At 45.9% G+C, this 13831-nt stretch overlaps 1 protein-coding gene across 6 annotated transcripts in view; it reads right to left on the reverse strand.

Moving 5' to 3' along the window:
• Atp2b4 (ATPase plasma membrane Ca2+ transporting 4) overlaps positions 1-13831 on the reverse strand; it is a 96257-nt gene that overhangs the window by 39770 nt on the left and 42656 nt on the right. For all 6 annotated transcript variants that reach the window (XM_070041772.1, XM_070041775.1, XM_070041770.1 and 3 more), the window contains exon 2: positions 9367-10038. In XM_070041772.1, the coding sequence (XP_069897873.1) occupies positions 9367-9559 (193 nt within the window). In that variant the 5' untranslated portion in view covers positions 9560-10038. The remainder of the gene's footprint in view (positions 1-9366; positions 10039-13831) is intronic.

Raw genomic sequence — 13831 nt, forward strand, 5'->3', positions numbered from 1 at the left:
CTCAGAAAACACCCTCTGCACATGCTTCCATTCCAGGCCTGGGCTCCAGCCCCAGTGTCCTCTTCTCAATCCTCCTCACCCTGGCTTTGCTGTTTTCCTCCCAGACAAGTCTCCTCACCCTCTGTGCTAAGGACTTACTCATTTATTCTTTGTCTCTTACCCACCTCTACAAGGGCAGGGTTCTTTTTTCTTTTTCCCTCAGGATTGTAGCAGTACCTGGCACCACATAACACATACAAATCTACTGAGTAAATGGAAAGAAGAATAAACTAGGGTATGAACATCTGGGTGACTACTGTGTGCCTTTTCATTGAAACATCACAAACCCCAGGAGGTGCTACTATGAACCCATTTAACATACAGACAAACTAAAGCCTGGGGAGGGGATGGGGCTTTCTGATCTAGAGGACAGGGCCTATATCCCCCACAGAAGGTGACTGGATGCCAACCTATACCCAGCTGAAGCTTCATTCTGGTTTTCTGGGACTTGCTAGGTATTGATGGAGTTCTGGCCTCCTGAGAACAGCCCTCAGTGCCAGCCCACAGGGTGCTTGGCCACTCTACTGCTTGCATCACAAGGTAGGTCCACGTGTGTGTAGCTGTACTCCTCACTGTGAAACAGTCAGCACAGCTCCTGTGGTCTATAATTGGGGTGATTAGTCCTGGTGTTTTTCCTGTCCTCAGGGATAGTGACATCAGGTCTGTTAAGAGTCCAACCCATGAATCTCATACTTAAGGCCTTCTGGGGGCCCCAGCAAGCAAGGCATGACACATTATGGCCCACATAAAAACTCAGGCCTGTTCTTGCAGACATGCCATCAGTTACACGTTTGCTTCCTTTCTGCCATTTTCTCCACAAGTATCTGATCCACCTTAAGTCACCCTGAGCTGGGATAATAGCTACCTTAAGAAGTCAAGTGGCTGACCCAGTTCCCAGCAAGCCTTGCGGCAGGGTGGGGCAGGCTGGGGCTGTGAGCTAGATAGAGTAGCCTTGGGAATCCTCTCTGACACAGAGCTACAGGGAAAGACATGTGGGCTGGGAACTCGGCCAAGCTCCAATTTTTGGGGCTTTCCATTCCATTCTTTTAGCTCCAGAGGGGATCTGCAACCCTGATCTGGGCAGCTGTAATTTCACACCAATACTGTTTGGGGCCCTGATCTCTGCAGGGGTTTCTCAAATGCTTCCACAGCTTCCTGGAGCGAAGAAGGAAAACTTGGCAGGAGAGGATGCTGCAAACACAGGAAAAGGGTTTCCCCAAGAACTTCATGAGGAAAATGAGAGGAAATGTGTCCTTAAGAACAGCAGAGAGAATATCCCACCCAAACCACAAGCACTATTGGCCCCAGAGAACCGGACTGCACCCATAAGCTGGAAAGGCAAGGAGAAGGTTCAGCCATGAAGTCATCGCCCCCACCCGAGGCTGGAGCCTAGTTAGAGTGAACATCCATGTCTACTGTGAGCCTGTGCAGGGCCCAGAGCCTGGGAGAAGTGGAGCTCACCCAGCTCCCCCTCTCAGGGGCCTCCGGGAGGGAAGGGTCTGGACCACATCCTCAGACAGTAAGGGTAGTGTGGGCAGAGACACCCTTTTTCAGAAACCATTCAGCCCCAGGAAGGGTGGGGTTGCTGGGGCAGGCAGACATCAGGAAGGACTTCCCAGATGTCTGTTGATACCTTGCCAACAGAGGCAGTAGAAGCCTCTCCCACACAGATAGTACAAGGCAGAAGTTTCTCAAGGTTGACTGGCAGGCAGTTCATAGGAACAGGGATCAGAATACTTTCGAAGAGCTGGGGGTGCAGCTCAGGGGTAGAGAGCCTGCCTAGCATGCAAAGGGGTTACATTCTCAGCACCCACCCCCTCCACACACAATACATGTTATAAGCATGAACACTCACACATCATACATACATCCATTCATATATCATAAACACATGTGTACATGTATGTGCATACACACATATAAATAACAAAAAGTGCCTTTTGAGTCTTGCTTTAAGGTCCTCAACTAGGTACAAAGGGAAGGGAGTAGGTTAGAGGACCTGTGGGGTGGAGCCAGCTCCTGATGAATGCCATCCTTTCAAGGAGAGTGGAACATTTTCCCTGTTTCTGAATCTCCAGGTGACTCACTATCTGCTAGAATCCACTGAGATAAAGCAATTGAGCCAAGATCAAGGCAAGAAGATACTGGACTAGACAAGGCTCCTTCCTTTCCTCTTTGGCTCTACAGAGCCTGGCCTGCCCAGTGGGCAGTTTCCCCAGGGCATGCCTCCCTTTCTCTAGCCCCCCCCCCCCAATACTCTCTGCCTTCTTTGGAAACCTTCAGCTCTGCTCCAGAGAAGAGAAAGCTCCTGGGGGCACACTCCTCCGCCCTGTGCTCCATCACCTTCTAGACTGCATACATGTTCTTCCTTCTAACCAGTAGCACATCCCCAGGGCTCACACCTTGGAGCTAAATAGAAAGAGGGAAAGCTCCACTTCTGAGGGCAGGCACAGTATCAGCCTCAACCCAGGAAGGAGCCGTCTTCTTTCCTGCCCCCAACTGAGGGTTCAACACAAGGGCACTACAAGAAGTTTACAAAAAAAAAAAAAATCAAGCCAGGAGCCAGGCACAGGTGGCTCACACCTGTCATCCTCAGAAGGCTGAGATTTGAGGATTGAAGTTCAAAGTCAGCCCAGGTAGGAAAGTCAGTGAGAATCTGATCTGCAAGTAACTAGCAAAAAGCCAGATAGTAGAGCTGTGGCTCAAATGGTACAAAGCCAGCCCTGAGCAAAGAAGCTAAGGAACAGTGTCCAGGCCCTGAGTTCAAGTCCTAGTAGTGGCACTAAATACCTAACTAAATCCAGGGGCTGGAAGTATAGCTCAGTGGTAAAGTGTCTGGTAGCATACACAAGCTTTGGGTTCCATTCTTGGCACTGGGGGTGGGAGAGAGGTAAAGGGGAGCCCAAACTCAAAGCAAGTTACAAAACTTGCTGAGCTACAGATGGGTAGCTACATGGAGGCCTGGAGGAGGAGGGAAGAGTGGAGTGAGGACTCCTAGGTTTGGAAGATTTAGCCACATTTTCCCATCAAGATCTTTCTCATCCCTGCCTATCAGTATCATGCCAGTGAGTCCAGAAGCTAGCTACAGCCAAGGGGGGTTGGGTTGCAAAGAAGAATGAGCAGCATGCAGTTGGGCTGGGAAGACAAGGCTGACTACTGTGGCAGCCTAATTCAGCCCTAGGCATGAAACTTAAAGCAGACAGGGAAGTTCCCTTCTGGGGAGGAGGGACAGGGAGGGGACTTCCATTCTCCCCGGTCTTTCCCATTTGCCACCACCTCTTCCAGGTTTTATGAGTCCATCCCTGCTACCAAGTACTAAGAATTTCTTTCCCTTTTCCCTCCCTCCTTCTTTCTTCCCTTCCCATCTCTAAGCTTTTCTGCTCAAGGCTAGCATTCTACTTCTTGAGCCACAACTCTACTTCTGCCTTTCTGGTGGTGAACTGAAGATAAACATCTCAAAGACTTTCCTACCAAGGCTGGCTTCAAACTTTGATCCTCAGATTTCATCCTTTTGAGTAGCTATGAGCCACAGGCATTGTTGTTAACAAGTTTAGTATACTAGAAATTTCAAGACTGGGGAGTATAGCAAAGTGGTAAAAATAACTTGCCTAGCATGTTTGCGGTCCTGAGTTTAATCCCAAGTACTGTACACAAAATTTTAAAAAATGAGAAAGAGGCTGGTAATGTGGCTTAGTGGTAGAGTGCTTGCCTAGCATGCATGAAGCCCTGGGTTCTATTCCTCAGTACCACATACATAGAAAAAGCACGAAGTAGTCTGTGGCTCAAGTGGTAGAGTGCTAGCCTTGAGCAAAAGAAGCTCAGGGACAGTGCCCAGACTCTGAGTTCAAGCCCCAGGACTAGCAAAGAGAGGGGGGGATGGGAGGGAGGGAAAGAGGGAGGGAGAGAGAAACAGAGAGAAAGAGAGAGAGAGAGAGAGAGAGAGATCTGCATTTTACTCTGAAGAAAAGCCCAGTTCCTGTATATCCCAGCTAGTGGCTACATGACAACTCTTTTAGAATATGCCATTGCCCTGAAAAGGCATGGTGACAGAAAACCATAAAATCCCAGGAATCTTAAGGGAATGGGAGACACTGATCTAGTGCTGAAGTTAATGAACCACAATCATAATTCAGGCTATCTTCAAACAGATTCTTTTCATCTTCTGCCATCAAATCCCCAGAGAATCTCAGCTTCCTGCACCAAGAAGCTACTAATAATTATGAAAGCGAAGATGCTTGAACTGTAAGCCAGAAGCATTCAGGAAATGGTACAATCACCATAGAGTGTGGCCATGCTGGAGCTCCCTTGGGTAAATCCTAGATGATACAGGAGTTCCATCTCCAACCTCTATGCCCCTTCCTCTCCATACAATCCCTCTAGCTGGGTGCTCCCACAATGCCCTGCTCTCCAATATGGGCATTCTGATACAGTTTCTGAAACAGCTGCCATTTTCATGCAACTTCTTTTAGCCTGGAAGCTCTCCAGAAGGAGGAGCAGAGTCTACCTTGTGCCCCTGGTACAAGTTATGTGTGACTGAACAGGATTTGTGCCACACCACCGCTCTGTAGAGGAGATGAGATACAGGCAGGTACATGGGAACACAAAGTAGAACATCCCACCGATGTCTATTGGAAAATTATCTTTAGTCTTTTGAATGATGTTCCATGATTGATGATTTACTATGTATTGAAAACCCTCTTTTTGATGGATATTTCTAGATTTCAAGATTCCCCTGTTTCTGTTGTACTGTGAGGCACAGCATTAATAGGCTAAGAGCTAGAAAACATGAAGCGTTCTATCACATTCTATCTGGTACTAATCCCACAGGCAGGCCACTGGAATTCTTTAGCCTAGAGAAAGAGAGATGAAGTCCACCTCCATTTAGAGTTGTGTAAATAAGGGTAATAAAACCATGTTAGTGTCAGGAATGGTATTAATCCCAAGTTCCAGGGCCCTTTAGTAGCTATGTCTAAAAAAATTTTAAAAATTCCTGTCAATCTATAATATACTATTGATTCACAGAAAATACAAGGAAAAAGGTCTATATTCTATGAACCATTATCCTCAATATCTATCTGTCTGTCTGTCTGTCTGTCTCTCTCTCTCTCTCTCTCTCTATCTCTCTATTTATTTCTGAATTTTTCTATGTTGCCCAGGCTGACTTGAACTCCTGGGCTCAGGTGAATCTCTCAGCTTTGGCTCCCTGAGTAGATGGGCTGACAGGCATTCCACACCGTTCCTGGCTCTAATCTCTTTAATCTATTTCATCTTGGCATCCAACTAGAAGAAGTCAAGCCCTAGGTAAATAACTTTACTCCTATTATTAGACTGCAGGGGCCTCTGCAGGTGACAAAATTATGCTAGGCTGTCAGGCACCTGAGTGTGGTCTTCTGTGAACAGGCTAGCTTTTTATAGCACCAGCTCAAGGGGCATCTGCATTTCATGTTGTTGTTCTTCCTGCTGGCCCAACTAAATAGCTCAGGATCAGTCTTGTTGTGGGTAGAGACTCCTATATCTTAGCTGTTCGGTGTCTCCTTTGCTACCACTCTATTTCTCTCACAAACAAAGAGATCACTGTTAGAATGAGGGGCTAAAACTTAGCAATGGAAGGTTGCTTCCCGAGCAGATGGATTCTCCAGTTCTGGGACGTGCAGTATGGTAAATCTCATATGAAGATGAGTCAGAAACTAGGTGTAGTAGCAAATACCAGTAATCCTAGAACTCAGGATAAAGCAGAATATCAAGAATCAGAGGCTAGCCTGAGCTACACAGTGAGTCCCAGGCCATACTGAGACCTTGTCTTAAAGAGGATGAAGTATGGCTCAAGTGGGAGCTTGCTTGCACAGCAAGTGTAAGGCCCCAAGTTCAAACCCTAGGACTATCACTCAAACCAAACCAAGCCAAGTCAAAAAACAACAACAAAAAGACAAAACCAACCAGTAACAACCAAAATTAGGACACATATTTGTGATCTAACGAAGCTGAATGGCAGGGGGTAGCTGTGCCACTTTGGAGTACAGGGATGCAAACATGGACAGAGTCTGTAACCAGAGTAGTTCCTGCTGTCAGAAGTGGTGGCTTTTTAACACAAGACTGAAACCAGGAGTAGAAAAGAATCTAGCATCATGTACCGTGTCTATGACAGTTGATTTCCAATGTTGAGAGAAAAGTAGAAAAACGTGCTTGCTTTGGGGATGGGAGCTCCTGGGGAATCAGAAAGTGAACTGTCATGGCTGCATAAAGGGATCTGAAAGATGGAAAGCCTGCATGCATCCTGCTATTAGGACCTCCCCAGGGTACAGCCTATCTGAGCCTCTGAGGTCCACTTTAGGGGAGAAACATCTGACCAAAACAGCATGAAATGAGAAAAAGAAAAGACCCTGCTTCAATTTTTTTTGGGGGGGTCAGTTTGTGGGGCTTCAACTTGGGGCCTGGGCACTGTCCCTGAGCTCTTTTTGCTTGAGGCTAGTGCTCTACCACTATGAGCCATAGCTCTACTTCTGGCTTTTTTGGTGGTGTGTTGAAGATAAGAGTCTCATAGAGTGGCGCTGTGGCTCAAGGTAGAGCGCTAGCCTTAAGCTGAAGAGCTCAGGGTCAGCACCCAGGCCCAGAGTTCAAGCCCCACCACTGACAAAAAAAAAAAAAGAGCATACTGTATTTAGCCGGGTGCTGGTGGCTCACACCTATAATACTAGCTACTCAGGAGGCTGAGATCTGAGGATCACGGTTCAAAGCCAGCCTGGGTAGTCCATGAGACTCTTATTTCCAATAAACCACCAGAAAACCAGAAGTGGTGCTGTGGCACAAGTGGTAGAGCTCTCTCCTTGAGCTGAAGAGCTCAGGGACAGCATCCAGTCACAGAGTTCAAGCCCTATGACAAAAAAAAAAAAAAAAAAGTCTCATGGACTTTCTTGCCAGGGCCAGCTTTGGACCGTGATCTTCAGATCTCAGCCTCCTGAGTAGCTAGGATTACAGGCATAAGCCACTAGTACCTGGCGCTGCTTCAGTCCTGATGGGTGTTTGTAAAGCCTTGTATAATTGCAGTGAAAAGAGGAGGAGGTTGAAATTCACCTTAAGATCAATACTGCTTCAAAAATTGGTGAATATTTGAAATGTAGCTGGCAAGAAGTGGGCAATGTCCAAAGGCCTAGGTACCAGTTAGAGGCCAAGATTGCCATCTTAGCTAGATTTCTTTTTTTTCTTATCTTTCTTTCTTTTCCTTCTTTCTTTTCTTTCTTTCTCTCTCTTTTTTTTTTTTTTTGGTGTGTACATGTGCCAGTACTAGGGCTTGAACTTATGTTGCTTTTTTGTTGAAGGTTGATGCTCTACCATTTGAGCCAGAGCTCCACTTCTGGATTTTTTGGTGGTTAGTTGAAAATAAGAGTCTCATGGAATTTTCTGTGCAGGATGACTTCAAAAGGTGACCCTCAGATCTCAGCCTCTTGAGTCACTAGGATTACAGGCATGAGCTACCCACACCTGGCTCAGATCTCTTTTTTTTTTTTTTTTTTTGGGTCCGGTCGTGGCGCCTGAACTCTGGGCCTGGGCGCTGTCCCTCAGCTCTTCAGCTCAAGGCTAGTGCTCTACCACTATGAGCCACAGCGCCACTTCCGGCTTTTTTCTGTTTGCTTATGTGGTGCTGAGGAATCGAACCCAGGGCCTCGAGCATGCAAGGCAAGCGCTCTACCACTGAGCCACCTTCCCAGCCCTCAGATCTCTTTTTGAGATCACACCATGAGCAGGGAAGATGGCAGCCTCAGTTGCACATGCAGTAACTGCACCAGATGGAGATAAACACTGCTCTTCACACGCTCTGACTCATGTGCTGGGACACGTCCCCAGACACACTGGTTCTGTTTTAATCTGAGACAATTCATTTATTGAATCCCTACTATAAATTTGGACTTGTATAAACATTATATTCTTTAATTCCAATATCTCTAGGAGCTAGATATCACTAATATTATTTTTTAAAGAAGAAATAGATTCAGGAAGGCTGAGTGAACTCTTCAGTATTATTCTGCTAGTAAATGACTGAGGCAGGAATACATGAAGCTGGATTCTTTAGATTCTCCTTTAAAAATAGATTAAGAAGAACTATATTAGCTTGCTACTAAGAAGGCTGAGACCTAGAGGATGGAACTTCAAAGCTAGCAAGGGTAGAAAAATCAAAAGGCTCCATCTCCAAAACAACCAGCAAAAAGCCAGGCTGGAGGTGTGGCCCAAGTGGTAGAGTACCAGCTGAGCAAACAAGTTAGAGTGAAAGTGAGAGGCCCTGAGTTCAAACTGTGGTATTGGCCAAAAAGAAAAGAAAAGAAAGTTTATTAGACTAAGTGGAGTGGCTTATGACTATACTCTGCAGCTCCGGAGGATTAGAATTAGAGACCAGACAAAAGGCTAGTGAGACCCTCACCTCAACAAACAATCTGGGAGGGGGTACACATCTATAGTTGTACCTATTCAGTAGGATTATGGTCTGAGCCTAGCCCTAGGCAAAACTGTTAAGACTCTATGGGGGGGGAGGAGGGAGGGAGATTGGAAAAATAACCTAAGGGCATGGCTTAAGTAGTAGACACCTTCCTAGGAAGTATAAGGCCTTGGGTTCAAAAGCCCAGTACATACATACAAAAAAAGTATATCAGGCAGGTTCAAAAATTTTCATTGATAATACATGACAAAGAACAGATATGGTGGACACAACTATATATACCTTAAGATTTACCATCCTACATCTGTGTACAGTCCAATAAAGTGTTCAGATGGCTAGATGGAGAACTAGAGGAAGAACTGTGTCTTAAACTGTTTTGTAGTCAAAGACCGATATAGAATAAAGAACTTGAGTATTTACCAATAAAAGAGTTGGTATCATAAATAATTTATAAATTAAACATCCTCCTTTCTGTATACTGATACAGAAAAAATAATAAGGGGAAAAAATGGGCTTCAGCTGGGCACTGGTGGCTCATGTCTGTAATCCTAGCTATTCAGGAGGCTGAGATATGAGGATCCTGGTTTGAGGTCAGCCCAGAGAAGGAAAGTCCCAGATTAACCACTGAAAGGCTGGAAGTAGAGCTGTGGCTCAAGTGGTAGAGCCCTGAGTTCAAGCCCTGTGACTGACCAAAAAATATGTTTTTAGAGGATACCACAGTCCCTAAACATCAGCAATGTGGGGCCAACCCTCCTCTCCAGGCTTTAGACTTCATACTTTTCCACCAGGCAAAAACATATTAGTTGGCTCACCAGAAACGTACCTTCTCTAGAAGCTCGAAAATTCTATTTTGAAACAGCCTTCTTTTCCCAACTGCCCACCCCTAAAATGGCCTTTACCTTCCACAGGAGAGGTTTTCAGTTTAGCACAGAGATTGGCGACATTTCCGTAGCGGACACTGATATGGTTCAGGGCATCCGTTGAACGTAGTTCCATGAGCTTCCTTAGTTCCATCAACGTACAACCAAATTCCCCATCACGGGTCTCAGATACTGAGTTAGCCGGCACACTTTGTCCCGAGGAGCTCGTCATTTTGCCTGCAGTTACTAGTCCCTCAACCACAGAAGATGTGAGGTTTTCTTTTCAACTGGCCAGTGTCACCTGTGTTCTTGTCCCCACTTCTTTCTGTTTCTTCCTTTTTTCTGGGGGCCCAGTTACAAAACAGACGGACTATATCTTGTTCAGGAAGCTTCAGAATAGAAACCCCAAATCTAGATCCTTTCTTCTGAAGCCTGACAGGGGAGGGGGGAGGAAGAGGATGGGGGAACTGAGTAGAAGATGGACTTTGTGTCACGATGATTGGTGTCCCCCCCTGGAAGGGGGTGGTGATGGAAGTAGCTGTCCAGGGCAGGTAGGTTCCTAGCTTAGACTGATGTGGCCAGATGGAGGTGTAAACAGGATGAGCATGTTACCATGGAGGCAACCTTAGCAACAATCAGCAACGGTGGTGGTAGAGCGTCAGCAGGAGGAGGAAGAGGAGGGCTCCCTGGATACAGATGGCAACTGGATCTCTGGAATAAAAATTCAAAGACAGACAAAAAGAAATGATTAGAACAGCCATGAGGATCTAGGGTCTGCCAGGGCAAAAGGTAGTCAGTCATTGTAGCACAAAGGTTGAGGCCTATGCCAAGTGACCTGACCACAAGGGGCCCCAATGATGAAATAACTGAAACAGAGAGGTTATTTTAGATAATCTGTCTTCAGGCCTTACCTCTCTTATCCCAACCACATAAATCCCTCAATTTCAATGTTTCAGTGTTTCCATTTCTAATGTTCTCTGTCTGAGGGATCTGGCCTTACTTGTAAGAGGTGAGAAGAGATTAGGAAGGCAGTCCAGACCCAAGTGATCTAGAAGGTAGCCTGCCAGTGTGCCACCCTCTCCCCTGCTCCACATTCTTCCCCGCCCCAAACAGACATTTACAAACCAGAAAAGTGTCCCAATAGAAGATCCCTCAATCCACCAAGGTCCCTTAGAACAGCCTGTCCTCGCTGTATGGAAACTTGCTGTCTGAGACAGTTATCAGCCAATGATGTTGGGGCTTGGGGGCTAGGCCTACCCTCCTCCCTTTCCCAGAGGCTTCTGGGGTGGGGTGGCGGGGGAAGAAAAAAATGAAATGCTCTGGCAGTTTATGATACAAGGTAGAATCTTTTTTTTCCCCTTTCTAAAGGAGATACATATAGTTCTGAGGAGTGAAGATAGTGGGTATGCAGCTTATGAGAGTTAAAGTTTCTACAGTGTGTGAAGGATAAGGGAGCTATCAGCTCAGATAGAGCACAGGGCCCCTGCAAGGTCATCAGGAGAGAGAAGCTGGCCTGCATGTAAGGGATGCTGGGGGGGTCACATCATGATGCATGTATATACATCAGACAGGGGCAGGCATCTCTCCTGAGCAAGACAAGTGGCATTTTACATACATGCTCACTAAGGCATGGGGATGGAGCTATGGGTGAGGCGGGCAGAAGACGGAGCTGAGCTCTGTTCTCAGCTTCAGAGAGGTGCTGGCAGTGTGTCACATCAAAGGCACTGTCACACACCCACCATTCAGTATAAGGGGCTCTTTCTGAGGCCCTGGATACAAAGTCCTGATTGTCTGCTATAGGCTGATCCAGAAACAGACATAGCAGGTCAAGCTGTTCAGTTATGAGGGGGAGGCAAGGATACCCTGGGTTGGCTTATCTAATAAACACAACATTTTTTTTATCAGTTAATTTCCCCCCAAATCATAATGGCCAGAGTCTGGTTTCCAGTAGGTTCCTCTGGAACATAGATTGTTACACCCCTCTCTCTTTCAACATGCCTCCGCCACCGTGCCTACTGTTCCATATACAAAGATTTAAGCGGGCAGGGTTTTGTCTGTTTTAAATATATTTTAGATGCCATCAGGGAATCCTGGGGAACAAAATCAGAGAAGAACTTGAGCCATGGTTCAGCGTCTCTTCATTTAGCCTGATTGAAACAGGCAGGAGGGTAATCTGTTTTTATTCACTGCCCGTAGAAAGCGGATGAGGATGAGATGAGAGAGAGACAGAGAGACAGAGAGAGAGAAAGAGAGAAAAAGAGAGACACTGAGAGAGACAGAGAGAGAAAGACAGACAGAGACAGAAAGATCATATTCACATAATTTTATTCCATTTTATCTATCTATCTGTCTGTCCGGTATTAAAGTTTGAAACCTCTTACTCTCTCATGTTCACAGCTCCAGTTCCATGTTCAATTTTATTAGTTATTGTTGATTTTTCATTATGCCTCATTTATAAATTAAACTTAATCCTAGATATGTTATGCTTAGGAAAAATATGGTATGTATAGGCTCATATTATCAATAGTTTCAAACATCCACTGAGTTATCTTGGAACACAATCCAGTGGATCAGGAAGGAGTACTGTACCCAAGACTTTCTCTCACTTTAGCTTCTTCTCCAAGCCTGAAAGGAGGGGGAGGGGGACCATACCAGCAAGAAGCAAATCTTGATCCTTAATTAGAACCCAACCTTTCAAAAAAGATGCTAGGCCAAGAACTAGTGGCTCACACCTGTAATCCTGGCTACTCAGGAGGCTGAGATCTGAGGATCACAGTTCAAAGCCAGCCCAGGCAAAGAAATCTGCGAGATTATCTCTGATGAACCAGCAAAATGCTAAAAGTAAAGTTATGACTCAAGTAGCAGACCTCCAGCCTTGAGCAGAAAAGCCAAAGATGTTGGGAAACTAAGACTCGGAAGGTGTGACTTGTTTTGTGTCACCGCTTGATGAACACAGTGATTTTTCCCTATTTGCTCCCTAGTGCCTACAAGAAAACTTAACACACAGTGGCCACTCCGTTGACATTTTCTTTTCTTTTTTAAATTTAATTAATTTATTTTTTGGGGGATCCGGTCGTGGGGCCTGAACTCTGGGCCTGGGCACTGTCCCTCAGCTCTTCAGCTCAAGGCTAGCACTCTACCACTTGAGCCACAGCGCCACTTCCAGCTTTTTTCTTTTACTTATGTGGTGCTGAGGAATCGAACCCAGGGCCTTATGCATCCAAGGCAAGCACTCTACCACTGAGCCACCTTCCCAGCCCCTCCGTTGACATTTTCTAGGTCACTTCAGATGCAGAATCAGGTGTGCCCTTTCCCCAGCCAGTCACCTGTTGGCAAGTCCCTTCACCTTCTGCAGACTAGTTCCTCGCAAACTTTTTGCAACTAGGAAATGAATCACATTATCTGAAGAAAGTAATACGTGAAAATGGTATTTTAGATTTAAAAAATTCTTAGAAAGATGTCTAATGCCACTCAGGTAAGGGGTGGGGGGCAAGCTTCATTTGATCTGAAGGCAGTCTTTTTGACTTCTCCCTTTAAGGAGAAGACCTCTCCTCCAAAGAATGGAAAATTACGGGCTGGGAAGGTGGCTCAGTGGTAGAGCGCTTGCTTTGCATGCCTGAGGCCCTGGGTTCGATTCCTCAGCACCACATAAGAAAAAAGCCGGAAGTGGCGCTGTAGCTCAAGTGGTAGAACACTAGCCTTGAGCTGAAGAGCTCAGGGACAGTGCCCAGGCCCAGACTTCAGGCCCCACAACTGGACCAAAAAAAAAAAAAAAAAAAAAAAAAGAATGGAAAATTCCAAGGCAGTTTTCTTCACAATAGCCATTAATTAGGTTATAACTATTAGCAATGGCCTCTGGCAGATACAATCGAGGGACTGTAGAGTAAAAGAAGGCATAGTTTGAGTCCAGATTCCTTGCCATAGGTACCAAAGGAGAGAGAGAGTCTTCCTCTCACATAGGGAACAGACTGGAAAGGGCGCATGAGAAGAAAAGCCATGGGTCTGAAGCCTGAATGTGGAAATAGCTGAGATGTGGTGGCTGTGGGGTCAACTGGGCAGCGAGTGGTTAAGGTGGACTCTCCACAGATCTGTTGAAGTAAGGAGGTTTATCATGGTATCCAGACTTCTCTCCAATCCCTCTGAAATATGAGCTCTTTGCAACTGCTGAGCTTGCCTGGCCCCTAACCTTATTAGGCAACTGCCGAGGCACAATCTGCCCACAGCCTTTCAGCCAGGCAGGGAGGCGCACTACCTCTGTCAGGTCAGTTAATCATTTGGAGAAAGGTATTCTGGGTAAGGTATGTTCTCACTCCTGTGTCTGGCTTTTTGCCAACCTAGGGGTTGAGAGGATACAGGGGTGAACTCTCCCATCCCTCCTCCTGGGGCAAAAAAATTATATGATCATTGTATCCTTTTAATTATTTTCCTCTTAAAGTCCTGTAACATGTTCTATAATTTGTAGATAACACGTAAAATAGGCATTCTTGACAGGACCCTGCTGACC

The sequence above is a fragment of the Dipodomys merriami genome, unplaced genomic scaffold, assembly GCF_024711535.1.
Source record: "Dipodomys merriami isolate MVZ:Mamm:240054 unplaced genomic scaffold, mDipMer1.0.p SCAF_31, whole genome shotgun sequence".
Classification (NCBI taxonomy): Eukaryota; Metazoa; Chordata; class Mammalia; order Rodentia; family Heteromyidae; genus Dipodomys; species Dipodomys merriami.